Below are 19176 nucleotides of genomic sequence, written 5' to 3' on the forward strand. Positions count from 1 at the left end.
ACGACGCACGGTTTAATCTCACTATCATATATTTGGTATTAGGACATTCTATTGACAGCTTAAAATATTACGCATGTATCACATATTATTATACATATGTATGCAACGGATTAACTTCATCTCTGCTTTTACGTATACGTGTGCGTGTGCGCGTGTAACGCATGCATACCTACATATGCGTAAACGCAGCTAACACATAACGAAAACGATCATCATGCGTAAAACACTATCATCACAACAATTCCCTCAATGAAGTTCATGGTGCGCCGTACTTTGTGCCATTGCTCATTGTCATCGGTTTACGTCCGGTGAGTCTTGGTATCGCGATAAAAATCCATTGACTATTTTTTTTTAAATCGACCATGACTAATCGCAAATGTAACGCCTTGTCTCGACACTGGGCAGGTCTTTTGTCTTTTTTCTTTTTTATTTTTTTGTTTCTTTTTCCTCGTAACTATACACCGTTAACACTTTACAAAACTATATACACTAAAGCCTTTTTTATACTCTATAACGTGTTCTCAAGTTTCTAAATAGTAACATTTTTTTTCTCTTTGTTGCTGTTTTTGTAATGTGTACCTCGATATATGCGGTAGCCGCCAGTTAATCAGTGAACATGATTCAACGTTTTTAAATAGGCGCATTCTGCGGGTCACTAGTTCAATTACAAATTCGCTAATACAAACTTCGTATCCCATTTTCGTAATTACATCCTAACCTCTCAGCAGCCATTCGATGTCCATTGTTTAGATTACAACGACATCTTTTATCGTGCACTGCTCTTTTATACAGGATTCACCTAAGCGCCACCTAAATTACTATAAGACATTAGGTACTAGGTCCTCACTATCCCCATGTCTTTCAATTTTTATATTTTTATATTCGATTACCTTTCAAAAATCGATGCTTTTGAGGAATGTGTTTTAAAACACAGACTCGAAATCGTTAGAGAAGATCTCGGTAATTTATTTTTAAACCCGTGAAAGTTTTTTACTCAGCATTAATTTTTTAAACATGTTTAAATTTCCTAATTATAGTTTAAAAACTGAAGGTCATAGCTTGCTGAAAACAGTAACTTAATAATGAAATAGATATACGTCGAGTGTTTCTCTGTCGATAACAGAATTTTCGTTTTAAACGAATTTTCTTACGTAGCACAAGTTTTAGGTGGTACATTTAGGTGGATCACCCTGTATTTCTTAACACGTTCACTGTGACACAGAACACACACATGTGACTATTTCTATTCTTTCTGACGGTCGATACTTTTCTGAACCTTTGTTTTATCTTGACAATGACGTGGTAGTTTGTTAATTTTTGTTTTCATTGATTCAGGTTTCAACAGACTTTTTTAAAATTAACTCTTGTTTAAAAATGCTGGAAAAATAGAGCAATAAAACATTAAAAAGGAAAGCTACCATATTTAGGTGAAAAATAAACGTATCATATTAATCTCGTACCGCCAGAAACGTATGCGATAAAATGACCGCTCGATAAATGAACGTCAAATAGATGAATATTAAATACTTCTCGCTCACGCAGTTACGTCCTATTTGATTGCTTTGCAAAGTAATGGATATTTTGGAAAAATTAGTTCATATACAAAAAATGAAAATGATGAAAATCAATGATAACTTGATAAGTGATTCTTTTTCTAGTAAAACATTTTAGGATTGCTGAAGCAACCGTTTATCGAGCAGCCACATCCTATGGAGCTGGAAAGTTGGCACTTGGAACAAATATAAATTTAAATGGTTGGAATAGGCCGTTTCATTTGAGTCAGTCATGGAGAATACATATGTTGTACATTTTTGTAATTAGTCAAATCTAACAGTCACAAAATTTACTAACTTTCCCACATTCAAATTTTCGGATTTGGAAATTTAAAAACTTATGATTCTTAATGTAAATATTAAGAAGAACTGAAATATAAAATTTTCAATTTTTCTTATCTTGGAATTTGAAGATTATAAAATTTAGGAATGTAGAAGTTTTTCATTTTCATCTTCTCGAATTTTTAAGATTAAAATGTTAGAAATTGATGAACTTAATGATTTGTACACAATTAAATTTATAAATTCATTAATTTGCTAATTATTAAATTTAGAAATTCATTGATTTGTGTATTATTAAATTTAAAAATAAAAAATTTAGAAATAGCTACAGAAATTATAAATTTTATAACAAATGGTTAATATAAAAAAATAAATTATAGGAAAATTGTTTAACCAACTTCCACAATACTTCATAAATTTATTTCTGATTTTCTTAATTTTCTCAAAGTATCCCAGAATATTAATTAAAAATTTGCAAGTACCTAAAGAAAATGGTATCCTCTAGTTCCAAGTGACTTCTTTCCAGCTCCACGCAATAGTCACATATTTCTCAAATCACCGTACACGAAACTTCAGTAGTGGCAAAAATTTATAGAGGGCGTATGTACATATCCTGTAAAAATAAAATTTTAATACGGACTTTAAATGACCCGTATAAAAAAAGCACAGTGAACGTGTCATCCCGTTTCCCTTCGCGTATACTTCTCATAATTTCCCTTCAATTATACATAACAAAGTATAGTTCGTCGCTCTAATTTACAATGTCAAAAGTTAAATAATTTAAATATAACAACATATTAGGACGTTTCGTTAAGCATCCGTGGCTCTTTCATTTTTACCGATGCACTCTCAGGGATAATCGAAACTTTCAACAGAGTTTCACGAGCTTTCAATTGTTTATCGCTAAGACTTACGCTTCGAAATTTTGTCGAAGAAATCGTTTTACAAAAGGACTCGAATCCGGGTAATTCCCGAGCGATGGAAAGAGAAAAGCAGCAAGTTTTAGGATAAACGTCGTGCGATAAGGATTCCTACTCTAATCTCTCAGTTCTAATAGTAATCTCTTATTGTTAGATACGTCGGATGTATCTTTAGCACATTCGTTTAAGACGACTTGATGAGTTTTGACTAATATAAAAACGCAGGTAAAACACCACGGGACAGGTTGAGAATCGCTGATACCTTGAATCGATCAACTTTCGCCTCGTAAACATTACTCAAAGTTATTCTTCTCGAAAGGGTCTAGCGAAATGCGCTGATGACCTCTGCCGGTGAAACCGAGAGACGATGATAAACTGTTGCAAGATATTTTTTCGGACTTTCACCTTTAATATATTCCTCGTGTAATTATGGGGTTCCAGAACCTTATTTTTCAATTTGCTTCACAACACTTCATAAAAAATGATGCACATAAAAATGTAATTTTTTGTACGGTTTTGCAAAATCAGACGGGTTTGCATAATTCTGCAAAAGAAAAAGAAAGCATAAGAAAATGTTTCTTAGCTTTAACACACTGCAGAAATCGTACTTTCATGTGGCAACATAGCTATCCTTGTTTCTTCTGTACACGGTAATAGAAAGGAAAACAAGGATGGCGAATTTTATTCCGAGTTTCCAAATTTCACCGCATGAGGCCCCTGAAGTCTGTTCGGACTCGTCCGCCATTTTACTAGACCCCAACGCTAATTTGTAAAGGAATACTGAGACGATGCTTGTTACTCTAAAATGTTAGACCTAGACATTTTTTTGCATGCGTTTTGGCTGGGGAAGGTGGGAGCGAATTTCAGGTACATTTTCAGTCTTTCGGTGATAAACGTGGCTCACTTTTCTTCATAATTTTAACTAAATAATCAATTATACGGGAAAACTGTAACATACATATAATTTACTTAATTTACAAATTTACAAATTTCATTTTGCAAAATAAAGGAAGAATTATAATACTGAAAATGAAACAGAAATAAAAAAAAATGTTTAAAAAAGATAAACAAAATTTTAAATGTTTTTGAATATTTATAAATTTAAATATTCCATAAATTTTCATTTACATTTTACAAAATAGGTACAGGGTTGATTAAACTGATTTGAATAAAAATTAATATAAAAATATTAGTACAATTTTTGCATTTTAATTTCAATTTTTTTAAATTAATTTAATTTGTACAAATGGCAAAATAATTGAGTTAGATTATGTTTGAGCCAGGTTTATCTATAAATTACGCTATACTTTAAGTTATATTTGTACTATTGACGAATCTATAGGTGGACAACAAGAGGTACGTTCTGATTATTTTGTTTTAAATACAATAAACGTAAAAAAATTTAAGGGGGTACTTTTGAGGCCAGAAGAATTTTTTTTGCATTGTATCAATTATTATGGATTCTAAAAATTTTTCAAACTTTCAAATCTATGAATTCATACATTTTCAAATAATATTTAGTAGCAACATTTTAATTCGGAAAAGAAACTTTCAAATTCAGAAATTTTCAAATGTTTATATTGGGAATTATTGAACTTAAATTTACAATTTTTTACATTTTCAAATCTTCAAATTTTTAAATACAAAATTCTCACTTTTAAATTCAAAAATTGATGTATTCTTAAATTATAAAATTTACAAATTTTACAAATCAGTTTAATTGTGCAATTAAATTTAATAATTCTCAAATCCTTCAATTAATGAGTATCAAATTATAGAATTCAGAAATTCAGAAAATCTTAAATTTTAATATTTTGTAAATATTTTCAATATTTACAGAATTTCAAATTTTTAAATTTAACAATTTAAAAATTCTGAGTCTTAAAACTAAACATTTATGAAATTTACAAATTATACAACTGTGAAATTTTTAAATCATACAACTGCAAAATTTTTAAATTTAGAAACTTAAAAATTTAAAAATTTTCAAATTCTTGAATATTCACCTTGAACAACTAATTTCAACTCATAAATTTATAAAAATTGTGTGTCACAAAAGGACACTTCCAAAATAACCACCCATGTCAATACACGACTAATAAATAGTTATCAATCAAAACGACTTTGGTTAATATAATTTTGCACCAATCTCGGAAACGAAATAAAATAAAAAGGCGTTTAGGGATTCAGAATACGCAGCGATCCTCCATATTGTCCCTCATTAAGAATATCCGAATGACAATGTTTAAAATCTATTATTCAAATCATGCGTATCGTTCATATATAAAATGTATTCGCAAAATGAGAAACAAAAATAGTTTCTTTTTTGATTTGTTTCGAAGCTTATTTGGGAACAAGAATTGCATGACTTCGTCAGTTAGGTTATGTAAACGAATCTCTATCCACAGTCTTTACTCAAAGAAGATAGACAAAAAGAATTGAAATAAAATGAACGCATTTCGTGAACAAGATCCACTTATACGATGAAATTGTCTCTTTTAACTTTACGATCAACGGGATTTTCTTAATATAATACCTACAACCGTACTCTATCGTGATTCGAATTATTACGTTCATTTTCTTACAGATTGTTATATATATATTTATATTCATGTTATTACCAACTATCTATCTTGAATAAGAATGTTTACCATAGTTAAATTGAGCTCTCGAATTAACAGTACGATCGCTGTGAGTATATAGAGTAGATTTCTTAGGACTAGCCTCGAGTACCCGAATCTAACGGACGTCTTTTTTGATCATTTTGATTGCATCAACAAATTTACGTTGGAAAATATTTCTTTGTACAACACACAAATAAGAATTCTTAAATCATTCGTAAACTTCTAATTATCAATTTTGCTTTGATAATTCAGAAAATTATCTGCAAAGTTTTTGTTAACGAATTCAAAATTTGTTAACAGAAATATTAACAATTTTCAACATTATCTTCGTCACTGATTGACGCGATCAATTTTCTTCCGATTAACATGTTTCATCAAGGACAATCAGTTTATACGTCACTGTTCGAAGTATTATTTTCGTATTTCACCGCGATTAAGGTTAGAATAAGTATAAGATTATCGTTCTACCGTTTAAAATCTATTATTACGTTAACAAGCATAAATTCTCTAATAACGAGGGGACAAAATTGCTCGATTAACTTTTACTCGATAATTTAGTTTTATTTGATTTGATTTAATCGGTAGCAAGAAGAACTCGACACTGGGGCAGCGACAGTGCCGAGAACCCGAATATCACTAGACCCTATGTCACGTAATTAGAAGCATTTTACACTTTAATTTAAAGAACAACATTTTTACCTTAGACAGTAAACAGGATCGTTAATGCTACTTTCTTTTCTTCTCGATGTTTGTCTCTGTTTCCCCTCATAACGGTGATTTCTTTTAATCGCAAATAACGATTTTGCAGGTTACTTTCTACGATTGAAATTCGACAGCTTCGTTTCAATTATGGTCCTATAAATAAGTCTGCAAACTCCCGTGACAAGAATGATCTCTTATTGTAGCCAAACTTTCAAAATCTACCACAAAATGAGGGCACTGCGATCGCTTTATATCCAATCTGTATAATAATTGGCTGCATTTCATATATGTCAAAGTTACAATGCTAAAGATTTATAAAATCAATATGACCAATATGGCGTCAAAAAAATTTAATTATATTATTTATCACGTAATTATTTAATTTTGTTGAATGTTTTCTACACAAAATTATTAACTTATTTATACTGAAAAACCATTAATATATTTTTATTCGATACCATTAATATATCGATCATGATCTATGCGCAATGCGCATGCGCGTTCCAGCGACGCCATATTATTTTTTGTATGCAGTGTTCGATTGGGTTGTGTTTCAAGAGTGTCTGTGTCCAGATTTATTTATACAACCATGATTTTAGCGAAAGCCATCATCAACTTCAAGGTACAAGCCAGCTAACGTTAAATACTTATTGTTAGACACTTATTATGTATCGAATAAACTAACTAACACTTAGATCGAACGACAATTAAGTATCACGACACCAATGTGATCTTATGACAAGCTGCATTCTAAACTTCGTTTACATTTTAACGTATCGTTTAACATTCAAACGATGCACTATTGGGACGTAATTCTAATTAAAAAAAAAAAATTTCCTGTTAATACTAGAGAATTTTTGTAACGCTAAAAGTAAAGATTTATATTTTTTTTTTTGAAGAAGTATTAAAGAAATCTGTAATCAGTGGGAGCGGTCAATGGGCTCACTGTTGACTGGCACCCTCAGAGCACATCTTTGCATTTAATACTTTATTTCTCTTTGTAAAAACAAATCTTGTTTCCCAAAGTGCATGTTACAGGTAATATCGATTACATCTTTTGACTGAATAGAGAAATATAGACCCATATAATTTATTTCATTTTTAGTTAAATTACTTTGTATAGAATTACTTAATGTATACCTTAAATGGTATGTCGAAGTTTAGATGAGTCTAGAAGAAAATGAAATGGAACTCCTAACGATGCTAAACGAATAAAAGTGGCGAGAATTTTGTTTCACATGAATATTAGTTTAAATGCATTGAGTTATCATTTATAAATACTTATGATGTTCATTTATTGATTTCATTCATAGATAAATTTAATTATTTCTTTAAATATTGCTAATAAGCAATTTACTTATTCATTCTTAAGAAATGAAAAAAAGAATGACAATCAATCAAAAGGTATCCTTCATAATTCGGGCACTCGGACTTACAAGTAAAGTGAATTAAAATAGAAATTGAATTGTGAATGCTTAAGCGTAAAATGTAAGTTTAGTACCGATGCCAAGTTATAAGTAACCTAAAGTCGCATAGGTTTTCACGTAAGGTGCATCCACTCTACAGTTTTCCCTGAAACAAATATTAGACTTCAGAATATTAGCACTAAATATCATTTTTGTTAATATAACCGCAGCTTGAGAAGATGAGTTTTTCATTACAAATGATTAGTAAGTATTTATTAATTTGAATAGTTTTAAAGTGTAAAATAAAACTTAATAAATAGGCATTTAAGCATAAGGAAAACAAAAGAAGTATTGTAGTAAGATTTGAACCTGCAACCTCCTTTTTACAGTAATCAAAATAACAAAGCATTTGTTATTAAACCATGATATGGTGTTGAAATTGTATTCAATTGTATTCAATTTTCATTGAAAAATAAATCCTACAATAATAATCTTTTCTTAGGATGTATCAAGTGAAACAGAAATATTAACATTTGGTGGACCTGTTTGTCAGAGTTTTAAAGTTTTTATACTGTTTTTAAACATTTTTTACATGTTTGTGAACAAAAATGTGTATATTTGAACTGTTAGACAACAGTCCATATTATTATGTCTATACTAGACAATAGTCAACGTATTAATATTATAATAATAATTCCTATTATTAAGGAACTAGTGGAATGTGTCCAGTGTGAATAGTGATCTTCAACAAAGTGATAGAAAATTGTTCCATGATACTGATCTAAACCAGATGTGACTTTTGGTGGCAGTAAAATACAAATTTATTTGTTTGTAAATAAAGTAAAATTAAAATTGGATCTGTCACCGACAGATTTTCATTACTTTGTCATTAATTTGTGTATGTAAATAAAATTTCGTAATAAAGTTACAAAATAAATACTTTTGTTGTCTATTCAAGGATAAATAGTTTGTAATTTTGGGATCGGATGAGATCCCCAATTCACTCGGCTTAACCTTCAACATTATAATTATAATAATTACTATTATTAAAGTCGATAAAAAGACTTGTACTTACTCGTCTTCCCACGGGCACACTTCGTTAACGTTATTGTCACGCTTTTGCTGAGGTACTGTTTCAGTAATGGGTGCAACTTGGTCGTCCTGTTGGGCGTCCGGTTCCCAGACAGGAACAACTTGTGCCTCTTCCAGCAATTCCTTGACCTCCGTATCCACCTGGCTCGAAACCGCGGGGCTTTCTTCTTCAGGAATTACTGTATCGATCTTCTCAGCTTCCGATTCTCGTTTTCTCGCAGCTTCTTTGTCCTCTTCCTTCATTTCTACGCAATCGTCCCCTTCATTCTCTTCTTGCTCCATCGTTGGGCTATCGCTCGCTAAATCGCCCACGATCGCGCTGATGCTTATCAAAGGGGCCTTGGTCAATTTGCTCGTAGGTTCCTTTTCAAACGACGGGACCTTTGACCTGACTGGATGAGTTTCATGCATCTCGCTCATGCTTCTCATGGGTGCGTCCGATCGTTCGACGACCACGTGGGAATACTCGAACGAGTGTTGCGGCGACGGATAATTGCAAAACGAAGCGGATGGTCTACCGATCTCTGCCAGCTTCACTCTCGCGCTGGTGGATCCGATAGAATAATTTCGTGTTGTCATGCCGCATCCAGCGCCGTATCGTTCAGTTGATGTTGTGCCAGCTACGAGTGACCAAATGATATTAATTATTCTTATGAAACACCAGACTCAAGGAACATGAGCGTTGCGCCACTGGGCACAAAATCCTGTTTGATAAAACAGTAGTTTTGGCAAAAACATCAGCCTATCTTCCCCGAAAACATAGGGAAGCAATAGAAATACGGAAAAACCCGAACAACATCAACCGGGAAACAGGATATCATATTAACCCAATCTGGCACACGCTCTTCCCTGTTTTTTAATTGTGCGCATAATCAAAAAGTCCCACTTTCTGATTGACGCAAGCAATCAACCGGAACAGTCAACGATCCGGAACGTGAGCATCACACCACAATATAAGAGGCGACATAACACCAGTCGCACCAGTATCAGTGTATCCCCTGATGAAGCTAGCTGCAATGCTGGCGAAACGTTGGGAACTCGCTTCCTTTAGGACACGACTTACACCCGAAAGCCTCAACTGTAATACCTGTATGACGCCGGGCCGTGAAAGCCTCAAGTGTCTCTTATGAAACATGTTCAGACATTGAGTCTTCACCTGATATAATGCTATGTATCATATAAATAACGCATAGTTTTCTGTAACAAACTGTATTTACCTGTGCTAGCACTGTGCTGCAGACTACAAGATTTTCGAATATGTTCAGTGACTTCCGCCACCGCCAGACTGACGTCAGACGAGGAACTACAGGAATCCAATTGCGTCGAGTTTTTCCGGGACGGGCGTGCAAATTCGATAGACTGTGATTGCCCGGTCAAGTTACTTCTACCCTCTTCGTGCTGGCTTTCAACCGGCGACGTTATTCCAGATAATATCGAGTGCTGGTGTCCCGTGGAATCCATGGTGTGCTCTATACTGGGGCCCGGCGCCGCGTCCCACGGGCAAACGTCGTCCATAGGGCGAGCCATCGCTTCCGACGTGCCAGCATCCCTGACAACATGAACTTTATTATATGATTTAGTTTTCACTTTTTCCTCTCTGTTAACTACCACGTCGGTGTACCATGCAGAGTAGAGAATGTACAGTATTGTTTCTTTAACAATATCTCCTGCCATCTGATTTTTTTCAGTGTTGACGAATGCTAACACTCGCAAATTTTGTTCAATTATTCTTTCAGTGATTTATCTTAATTGCGCTGCGGTTTAGGAGTGTTAAATTTAAGTTTAGACCTTACATTGTGACGATGATTTTGACTGTACAATCAAAAATGGTGTATGAAACATAAAAATATCTCGTCCGTTATTTCTAACATCCCTAATATGAGGTATTACAATATGATATACAGCAAGTATAATCAATGAGTGGCCTTGACAATATATATTAAGGTCAAGGTCATTGCAGGTCATCTAAGCAGCATCTGTATAAATGTTTTAAGGAATGATATAATTCATTCCAAACTGTAGAGTGTGGACATTACTGACATCTGAAAATGTCACTAACAAGTCAGTATATAGAAAAAAAATGGGACTCCAAGTATCAGCATGATAAATTTGTGCACACCTACCTTAGCAAGAGTTATTAATTTTATTTGAAAATGTGTGATCATGTTTTTATTGATCCCAGCATATTGCGGCTGGAAAGGACTAAGGTCCTTTTCGTTTATTAGTATATAAAGAACACAGGAATTGTTTTGCTGACACAACTACTTAAGTATAAGGACGCACAGTAACCTAATTACCACACAATAACCAGAAAATAGGGTAAAAGTTATGTTTAGAGAAATCATGTCTGATGATTTTGACCTTGCCATATGTAAACTTGACTGATCTTCAGAAGATTTTATTCATCACTCTTTGTTAAAAGGTTAAAGAAGACAAAAAGTGATTACACCGTAGTAAGATATTCCACATTCCATAATGTGGATACATTATAGCGGAATGTTAGGGACATTGCTTAAAAAGAATTTTGGTATTGTGAAGGTACAGTAGCTCGTCCTAACCTAAATGGGACATTTCATTGCTATATACTCAGTAATATAAACATTACAGTAAATACATTTTTATATACAAAATTATCCATGTAATGATATATACAATATATATGTTGGTTTACCAAAAATATATAATATTATAAATATACAACATGGTCCACCTGAAAATATAATACAGTGTGAACCAATTAAAAATGTATTAAATGTACAGGATGATTCGCCTGAAGATATAGTACAGGGTGGACCAATTAAAGATGCATTAAAGGTACAGGATGATCCACCTGAAGATATAATATAGAACGGACCAACTAAAGATACATTAAATGTACAGAGTAGATCACTGAAAAATATATTGAACATGTAGAGTGATCCACACAAAAATATATTAAATATAGAGGGAGTTCACACAAAGATATACTTAATATATAAAGTGGTCCACTCAAAAATATATAAAATATATAGGGTGATCCACTTAAAAATATATTAAATATACAGGATGGTCTACTGAAAAACAAATTACATATACAGAGTGGTTCACTCAAAAACATGTTAAATGTATAGGGTGATCCACTCAAAAATATATTAAATATACAAAGAAGTCTATACAAGAATATACTAAATATACAGACTGGATCACATAAAAATATATTAAGTACGTAGATTGATCCACCTAAAGAAATATTATGCATACATACAGGACTACCCACAGATATATTAAAATATGGACCAGTAAAAGACATGACTATTATATTAAATTCACCTGTTTTTTACAAATGACTGTAATTAAAATCTTCTGAAGATCACTCAGCAGAATGATGTTGACATACGTCAAGATCAAAGTCATTAAAGATGGTTCTAAACAGAATATTTATAGAAAACAGTGTCAAGATTAAAACAGGAAAAGACGATTTGTACAAAAGACAAGAAGAATGAAACAATTGAAAGTGATTTAAAGGAGTTTTGAAGGAAGATTGCGGACAAAGTGTTATCCTTTACACATCGAAATTAATGAGAGAATATTAGAAAACACCAAGAGATCTAATAAATCTTGCATACACACGAGTGGCCAAAAGTGCTGAACACCTTTAAAGAAAATAACACCGATATAACGAGGATTTGGTAAAAATTGTTAACAACAAGTGAAGAGATTCATGTTTCACGCAAGAAAGCTGTGGAATTCGAGGACTTACTGAACATTATGCGGACTAGGCCTCGTAGGAATCTTTACGAGTCGAGCCAGATCTCCCCTGAAAATACCGCAACGATATAACCTGTCGACTTCTAGTACGTTTATCATTGTTAAGGAAACAAGACCGCATAAGATGGTCAAAAATCAGTAGTGCAGAATTGGTCTGTTTGTTTATCGGTTGTGTATTCAGAACACACATGCATAGCTGTGGAAACTGAGCAGACATGAGTATTTCAAATTTAAGTTACAAAAGCGCTTTCACTTATCAGTAATATTCGCAGAAGCTTGGCTAACGAAAACTTTGTGAACAGAGCTGCAAGTCAATTAAAATGTGCAGTTAGATATAGCGATGTCGTAAATTGCTTAAGTGAAACTCTAGCACCTAGTTTTAGACATTTCACACTTTTACGATCACGCTATATCGTTGAACCCAAAAATATTTATTAAAGCCACGTGGTTTTCTTGAATTTAGAACAGTGATACTTACTATGAAGTTAAGTAAACTTCATCGACAGATGTATGCAAAGAATAAATTAGCTAATTATGTCCTGCATTTGATCAAACGTCTCTTGAAGATCTCTAAGGCACAACTGCTCGTTACATGAATAGTAAGTATCACCGATTTTGAAAGAATTCTGAACTCTTGTTTTACCTGTATGGAATATCAGCAAGGTTCGACTGACTGTGGGAATGCGGCACTCTGGTTGTAGTTGAAGTTGTCTCACGAACACCGCAAACTGCTAACTCGTGAGCAGATCCTGAGAGGCTTCGATCGCTTCCTCTGCGTTTACCACCGCTTCCACTGCTTATAGTGTGTTGTTGCAAGGTGCTGGTTGGTGGGGCTGAAGTTGAAGACAGTTTCTTTTTGGCTTGTCCGCCGAAGCCGAAGAATCTGCGGAATAGAGATAATGATGAAATTATAGTGACTTCTTCGTTACAATAATTTTTGTGTTCAGTGAATAAAACAATACGTTTTACTTTTATGTAGAAATTCAGAAACTAACTATGAATTTTTTAACTGTTGAATTTAGAAGTCTAAAGATTTTTGTTTTTAGCAGTTTAAAGATTTTGTAAGTATTCAAAATTCAGGTTGTTTAAGTTAGAGATTTTTAGATTTCTAAATTTACACATACAACAATTTTTTACAACACAATTTTTAAATTTACAACTTACTAAATTGTCAAATTTAGAAGGTTTCAAATTTCCAGATTTTTAAATTTTCTGTTTCTCAAATTTAAGAAATTACAAATTTGATAATCTAAAAATTTGTATGCAAAGATTTATGAGTCATCTTAAATTTTGAAACTTACAAATTTTCACATTTAGAAATTTAAAAGTACAACTTTGTTCAAATTTTTAACTTGAGAAATTAGCAAATGTAATTTCACTGCGTTAAAATGTGTTAAAAGAAATTTCGAAAATAGGAGATACAACATACCTCTTTTTTTGTAATGGTTGCACACCGGCAGCTAAGAGATTTCGATACTGATCAGAGCGAATAAATCTAGGATAACAATCCTTTTTGAGAAGTAACGTATACACGTGTTCAGCGGCAGAATCGAATGTGAATCGATTTGGATTTTTCATTTCTTGATGAACTTTTTCCATTGTTTTCCCGTCTATGTTGATCTCGCAAGGGGCTCCAGGTGCCAGGAATTCTCTAAATAAATAGTACAAAATTAACTTCTTATCAGCATTAATTTCATACGTCACATAATTACATGTGATATATAGGGTATTTGAATAAAATGCATACATGTATCAATCTTAACATCAAACAAAAAAATTGTAGTATTACATGAAGTTGATCTTATGCTTATTTTGAACACTGAGCTTTTGAACTGTTTAAACTATTTATTTTGAACATTTTGAACATTTTAAACTGTTGATTTAGAGATTCATTTTGAACATCTATTAATCTTAAACATTTTGTAGATTTTTAATAGTTCATCTTAAACATTCTTATTTGTTCCTCTTGAACGTCTTTAACATTTTGATTTATTTATCTTGAACATTTTGAACATTATAAACAGTTCATTTCAGATATTTTGAACATCTGTGAACTTTCAACATCTTGAAGATTTTTAACTGTTCATCATGAACATTCTGAACTATTCATCTTGAACATTTTGGTTTATCTTGAACAGTTTTTATTTCTTGAACATTTTATACATATTGAACTGTGCATCTTGAACATCTTGAGCATCTTGAACATTTGTAATTTAAAAATAGCCAACATAATCACCTCTGTTTGTTTTCAACTATATATAATATAGATAAAATTTGCACCTGTATTTATTAATGAGATAGGAATGCATTTTATTAAGACACCCTGTATTTTTGTGACACTTACCTGAAGATTTCGTTGACTTTGTCAGGTATTTGTGCTTGAAAGCTGTGCCTTAAATCTTTAACAGCCAACCAAAATCGTATATTTTCGTGACTGTATTCTTTTCTTAAATAATTCGTAAATTCTTGCAAACCTGTGACACATTAAAGGTTTAATACATTTAGTTTCGCATATTTTTTTCTACAAAATCGAATGTTTTATTGTTAAAATATTATTGTTGAACATTTTAAGTTCGAAAATTTTATGCAATATATATAGAGAGTATTCCAGTATCGCGGTGCAAATGGTTAAGCGATGATTCTGCATTCAAAAATATTTTTTTGAAGATTCGTTAATATATTTTTGTAAAGAAAGTTCGCGACAATTAACCCTTTCGGTACGATATTATAAATTATCAGTGGTTGATAATGATTCACTTTCTGTATTACTATTGTTTGAACTAATGCATTTCCGTTTGTGTACCAACAGATTACTTATAGTATTCAAAGAGTTAAAATGGTAATTTTAATCATTTTTAAATTAAATTAATAACTAACGGATAGTATAAATTAATGTAACAAAGAATTAACACTTGAATAACTTAATAATTTGATTATTATCATTATCGTTGGTTAGCTTACTTGTGTTTATTGTATTAGAGAAGTGTATTTTGAAAATAGTTAAATCTAAAGTACATAAAATTTCAAAGTGTAATACTGTTGATGTATTACTGGAAAAGCTTTTTATAATAAGTAATTGGTGAACAAGCTACAAAGGAATAATTCACAATTCTTAGTTTCATTATTTTGTTAAAGAAATATAACCAAACACAGTCATAGGATTAAGGTCACAGTAATAAGGATTAAGGGTTCTAATTTTAAATGAAAAATAAACAGATATAAAATTCGTTTTTTGAAGAGGAGTATGTGCATTATTAAGTTCAAAATTAAGATATCTCAAAAGATACAACCCATATCGATGATATCCATATATAGTATTAAATATATTATTGTTCTAATAGCAATTTCTACACCTGTTCTTTCCCCTGTAAATTATTTCTGTTTAACAAATAAAAAGTTATAAATTATTTACCCGTAGGATCAGACATTAATTCTTCCATTGACAGCGCCCAACGTTTTACCCTTTTTTCCGTAGGAACTTCCACCCTGTGCACAAATTAAATGAAGAAATGGAATCGATACACTCGTTATTTCTCGCACAATATACATACAAGGTAATCATTGGCGTAATTAGCTAGGAACCAAGGTAGACTGAAGCTTCATAATTAAAATTCATAAATTTTTATATTCCAGCTATTATATCCTCAAATTCCCAAACTGCCAAAAACCATATAATCTTGCCAATCATATGACGCTAATACTATCGACACTTTGACTGCCACGTCATCCACAATATTGTGAAAATATTCAGTAAGATTTGTTAAAAACAACCTAATAAAATTTGCACGTACTTCAGTATAATTACGCTAGCGAGGGTGATTACCGCGAAAAAGCCATACGTCGTCCTCACCCTGTATGTATATTTTTACAAAAAATTATAGCCGCATTCGTAATACTAACAGGGGACTGTTTAATTGCCAAAATGTTTGATCGTCGGTGATCCATGGATTAGAAGGTTGAGGCGGTACAAACATCGCATCGTACTCCACGTATGTTTCAAAGTATGACTTCAAGTTTTCGATCGCAGCTGATACCTTTATTCTCGTGCGAGTTAAGCTATTCTTTAACAGGGCCACCTGGTATTCAATTAAAACATACTAATTATTAGAAAATCAACGTGCATAACAAATGATTTCATTTATGCATGAGAATGTAATTGATCTCTTCTCAAACGAAGACTAAAAATCATGCAACGTAATAGTAGTAAAGTCTTGATATAAGCGAAATGTTCGGATCTGAGTTTTCGCTTCATCGTGCAGTTCCGACGCTGACCGAAGGTTGCCGAACGTAGAAACGAATAGCGAACGACGAAAACATCTGAACGACCGAAAGTAAATAAATGGCAACATATCAGTGAAGCAATCCTAATGCAAGATTAAAACTCATTTATATTTCATTTTTTGTTATTGAAACTTTTACTAACATATTAGCGATATTTTCGTGATTAAAATGAGTCCAAACACGACATAATCCGAAAAATATCTGCTTGTAATTTCAAGTTTTATTTATATCGATGCTTTAGTAAGATTCGCGGTAAACGAACGAGTAATGACACATCGGGTAATTTCGTTGTTCTTCGATGCTACTCGGATGATCACGTGATACGTCTGACAGTTGAAATCGTAGACTTATACGATTTTATGACTTCGAGGATTTTACTCCTACAAGCTATTTCAAGTAAAAATGCCTCGAATTACATCGTGTGCAGTCTTATTTTGATTGGGAAAACGTCACAAATATGTTGGTAAAAGTTGTATAAAAAATGGACTGAAAATAAAGAAGTTAGCAATGCATTAGCAGTGTAAACAATATAACAGGTCTGATATCTACCGATTACCATAATTACAGTCTCTATTTCGCTATCATTCGCGTTCAAAACTCATCGCTAATTAAATCAGTAAATATAGTCCAAATTATATCGTATTTGGTCTCATTTTACTCTAAAAAATGTCAACAATCTATCGGAAAAAGTTTTATAACGAAAAAATCAGAAATAAGAAAATTATATATTTGCAGTAGTACTATCTCGCAGATATTCCCGAACCCGGATCACGTTACATTTTGCGGCGAGTGAACTTTCTGGTATTTTCCCGCCGCGATGAACAATTTTTTTTTGCTTATATCAAGATTTTACTGTACTATCCATTACTGACAAATAGTGGAAATAGAGTTTTTATCTTAAGTGTCTTAAAAACACTGTCTCAAAGTTTTGTTATGGAGTGTACAGAGTGAGATCGTGTTACGGCGATGAATGTTGTTTGTTATTGAAGAAAACGTGATTTACCTCACGTTGCAGATCGGTTAAGGTGCGTTTACGTGACGGAGGACGCGAAAGTCCAGGACGAAAACGAGTAGGTACAGGTGCTATTTCAAGGCTACTAAGACAACCGGGTGGTGGCCTATAAACTCTCCAAAACGCTCGTTCCTGGGAATCACTCACTATTTTGTCGCCTTTCTTCCGCTCCTTTGATAGACGTACCTGAACCCACATAATTAACATTTCAAGGAGTCACACGCTCGAATGCACGAGACTTACAGTTACATTAATATTTAAACATAGTACCATTCCTGTATTTGTTGTCTTGCACAAGAGGAATTAATTTAATTTATGCAAAAATGAACAATTCATTGTACAATTTCTTTTTGCTATAATATTTAGTTGTACAAATCATTTTAAACAAGATGTATTTAAAATTTATATTTTCTAATTTTAGTACATGTATAAACATATTAACAATAATCTTTTGTAAAGAATTTTTAAAAAAGTAATGATAAATAGTTCTATAATTTTTTTCTAGTGAAGTATAACCTCATAGCCCCAAAAGCAGGAATTTACCGAGCTACTATACGAGTCTGTTGCTGCCAAGTTCCATTTATTAATAAAAATACAAAGTTTATTAATTAATTCTGACGTTAATAATGAGAAAGGATACGAATAGAATTGAAAATTAATTTCTAGCGACTCGTAAGGATATTGTTTATCATTGTTTGATATAAATTGTTACAATTTAGTTAGAAACAATATTGAATAATATAAATTAGAGAAATGATGGGATCTTTTCTTTAAATAAAATGGATTTAATTGTATTTCTAATACATTACAAGTAACCAGTGGTAAGCAGATATTAACAGTAAGGAATAAATTTAATTTAAACATATATAAATCAAATTTGTTCGTCATGCATCAATAAGAAATTAATTTAATTAAAATTAAATAATTTTAATAATTTTAATAATAATTTCTGTATAACGAATAAATAAAAACTATTCGCAATTCTTTTTATCCATCCGATATTTTCTTATTAATAAAAAAAATAATTTCTTCAACATTCCAAATAAAATTTTATAATAATAACTGCACGACATCTTAATGCATTTTAAATACATAATTTTCCAAAAACAAATGTACAATTTATCTTTTGTTCGTACTTTATCAGCTTAAAATTAATATCGCTGCATTAAGTATTATCAATTTCCAACGGACGAATATTTAATTCCGAAATATGAAAGTCACTAATTATTCACCTGTTCCTCAGCCTGAAGTTGAATGATGTCCCACTTGTTCTGCAAATTCCTACGTAGGCTGTTCAAAGCTTCCTAAGAGGACAAATTACTTACTAATATAACGAATAAAAGTAACCAATAAATTTAAATAATGATATTATTAACAATTACATACAATCTCATAATCCTCAAGAGCATGGCGTTGCTTGTTTCTTAGACTTCTTTTAGCCAGATAAATAGCGTACTCCACGTTATCAGGGGTTCTATGCTGCCATGGCCAATAACATGGTGTCTGTTTATCGAACAAACCAGAAATGATCCATAAACGACTTAAATGCAGTCATTT

At 32.0% G+C, this 19176-nt stretch overlaps 2 protein-coding genes across 14 annotated transcripts in view; one reads left to right on the top strand and one right to left on the bottom strand.

Moving 5' to 3' along the window:
- Positions 1-11: 11 nt before the first annotated feature.
- Positions 12-19176, bottom strand: part of LOC100874850 (uncharacterized) — a 67925-nt gene continuing 48760 nt past the window's right edge. For 7 of the 13 annotated variants that reach the window (XM_076534726.1, XM_076534725.1, XM_076534723.1 and 4 more), the window contains 11 exons: positions 19006-19122; positions 18850-18923; positions 17611-17809; positions 16227-16402; positions 15739-15812; positions 14671-14800; positions 13756-13977; positions 12970-13209; positions 9797-10128; positions 8563-9199; positions 12-7653 (listed from right to left, as the gene is read on the bottom strand). In XM_076534726.1, the coding sequence (XP_076390841.1) occupies positions 7593-7653; positions 8563-9199; positions 9797-10128; positions 12970-13209; positions 13756-13977; positions 14671-14800; positions 15739-15812; positions 16227-16402; positions 17611-17809; positions 18850-18923; positions 19006-19122 (2262 nt within the window). In that variant the 3' untranslated portion in view covers positions 12-7592. The remainder of the gene's footprint in view (positions 7654-8562; positions 9200-9796; positions 10129-12969; positions 13210-13755; positions 13978-14670; positions 14801-15738; positions 15813-16226; positions 16403-17610; positions 17810-18849; positions 18924-19005; positions 19123-19176) is intronic. The other 6 variants (XM_076534727.1, XM_076534730.1, XR_013039138.1 and 3 more) reach the window with 5 other exon arrangements.
- The window catches only part of MICAL-like (protein), an 80304-nt gene continuing 67723 nt past the window's right edge, over positions 6596-19176 (top strand). The window contains exon 1 of the mRNA XM_012288061.2: positions 6596-6703. The gene's annotated coding sequence lies outside the window, so the exon portion shown is untranslated. The remainder of the gene's footprint in view (positions 6704-19176) is intronic.

This window comes from Megachile rotundata, chromosome 8 (assembly GCF_050947335.1).
Source record: "Megachile rotundata isolate GNS110a chromosome 8, iyMegRotu1, whole genome shotgun sequence".
NCBI classification, from domain to species: Eukaryota; Metazoa; Arthropoda; class Insecta; order Hymenoptera; family Megachilidae; genus Megachile; species Megachile rotundata.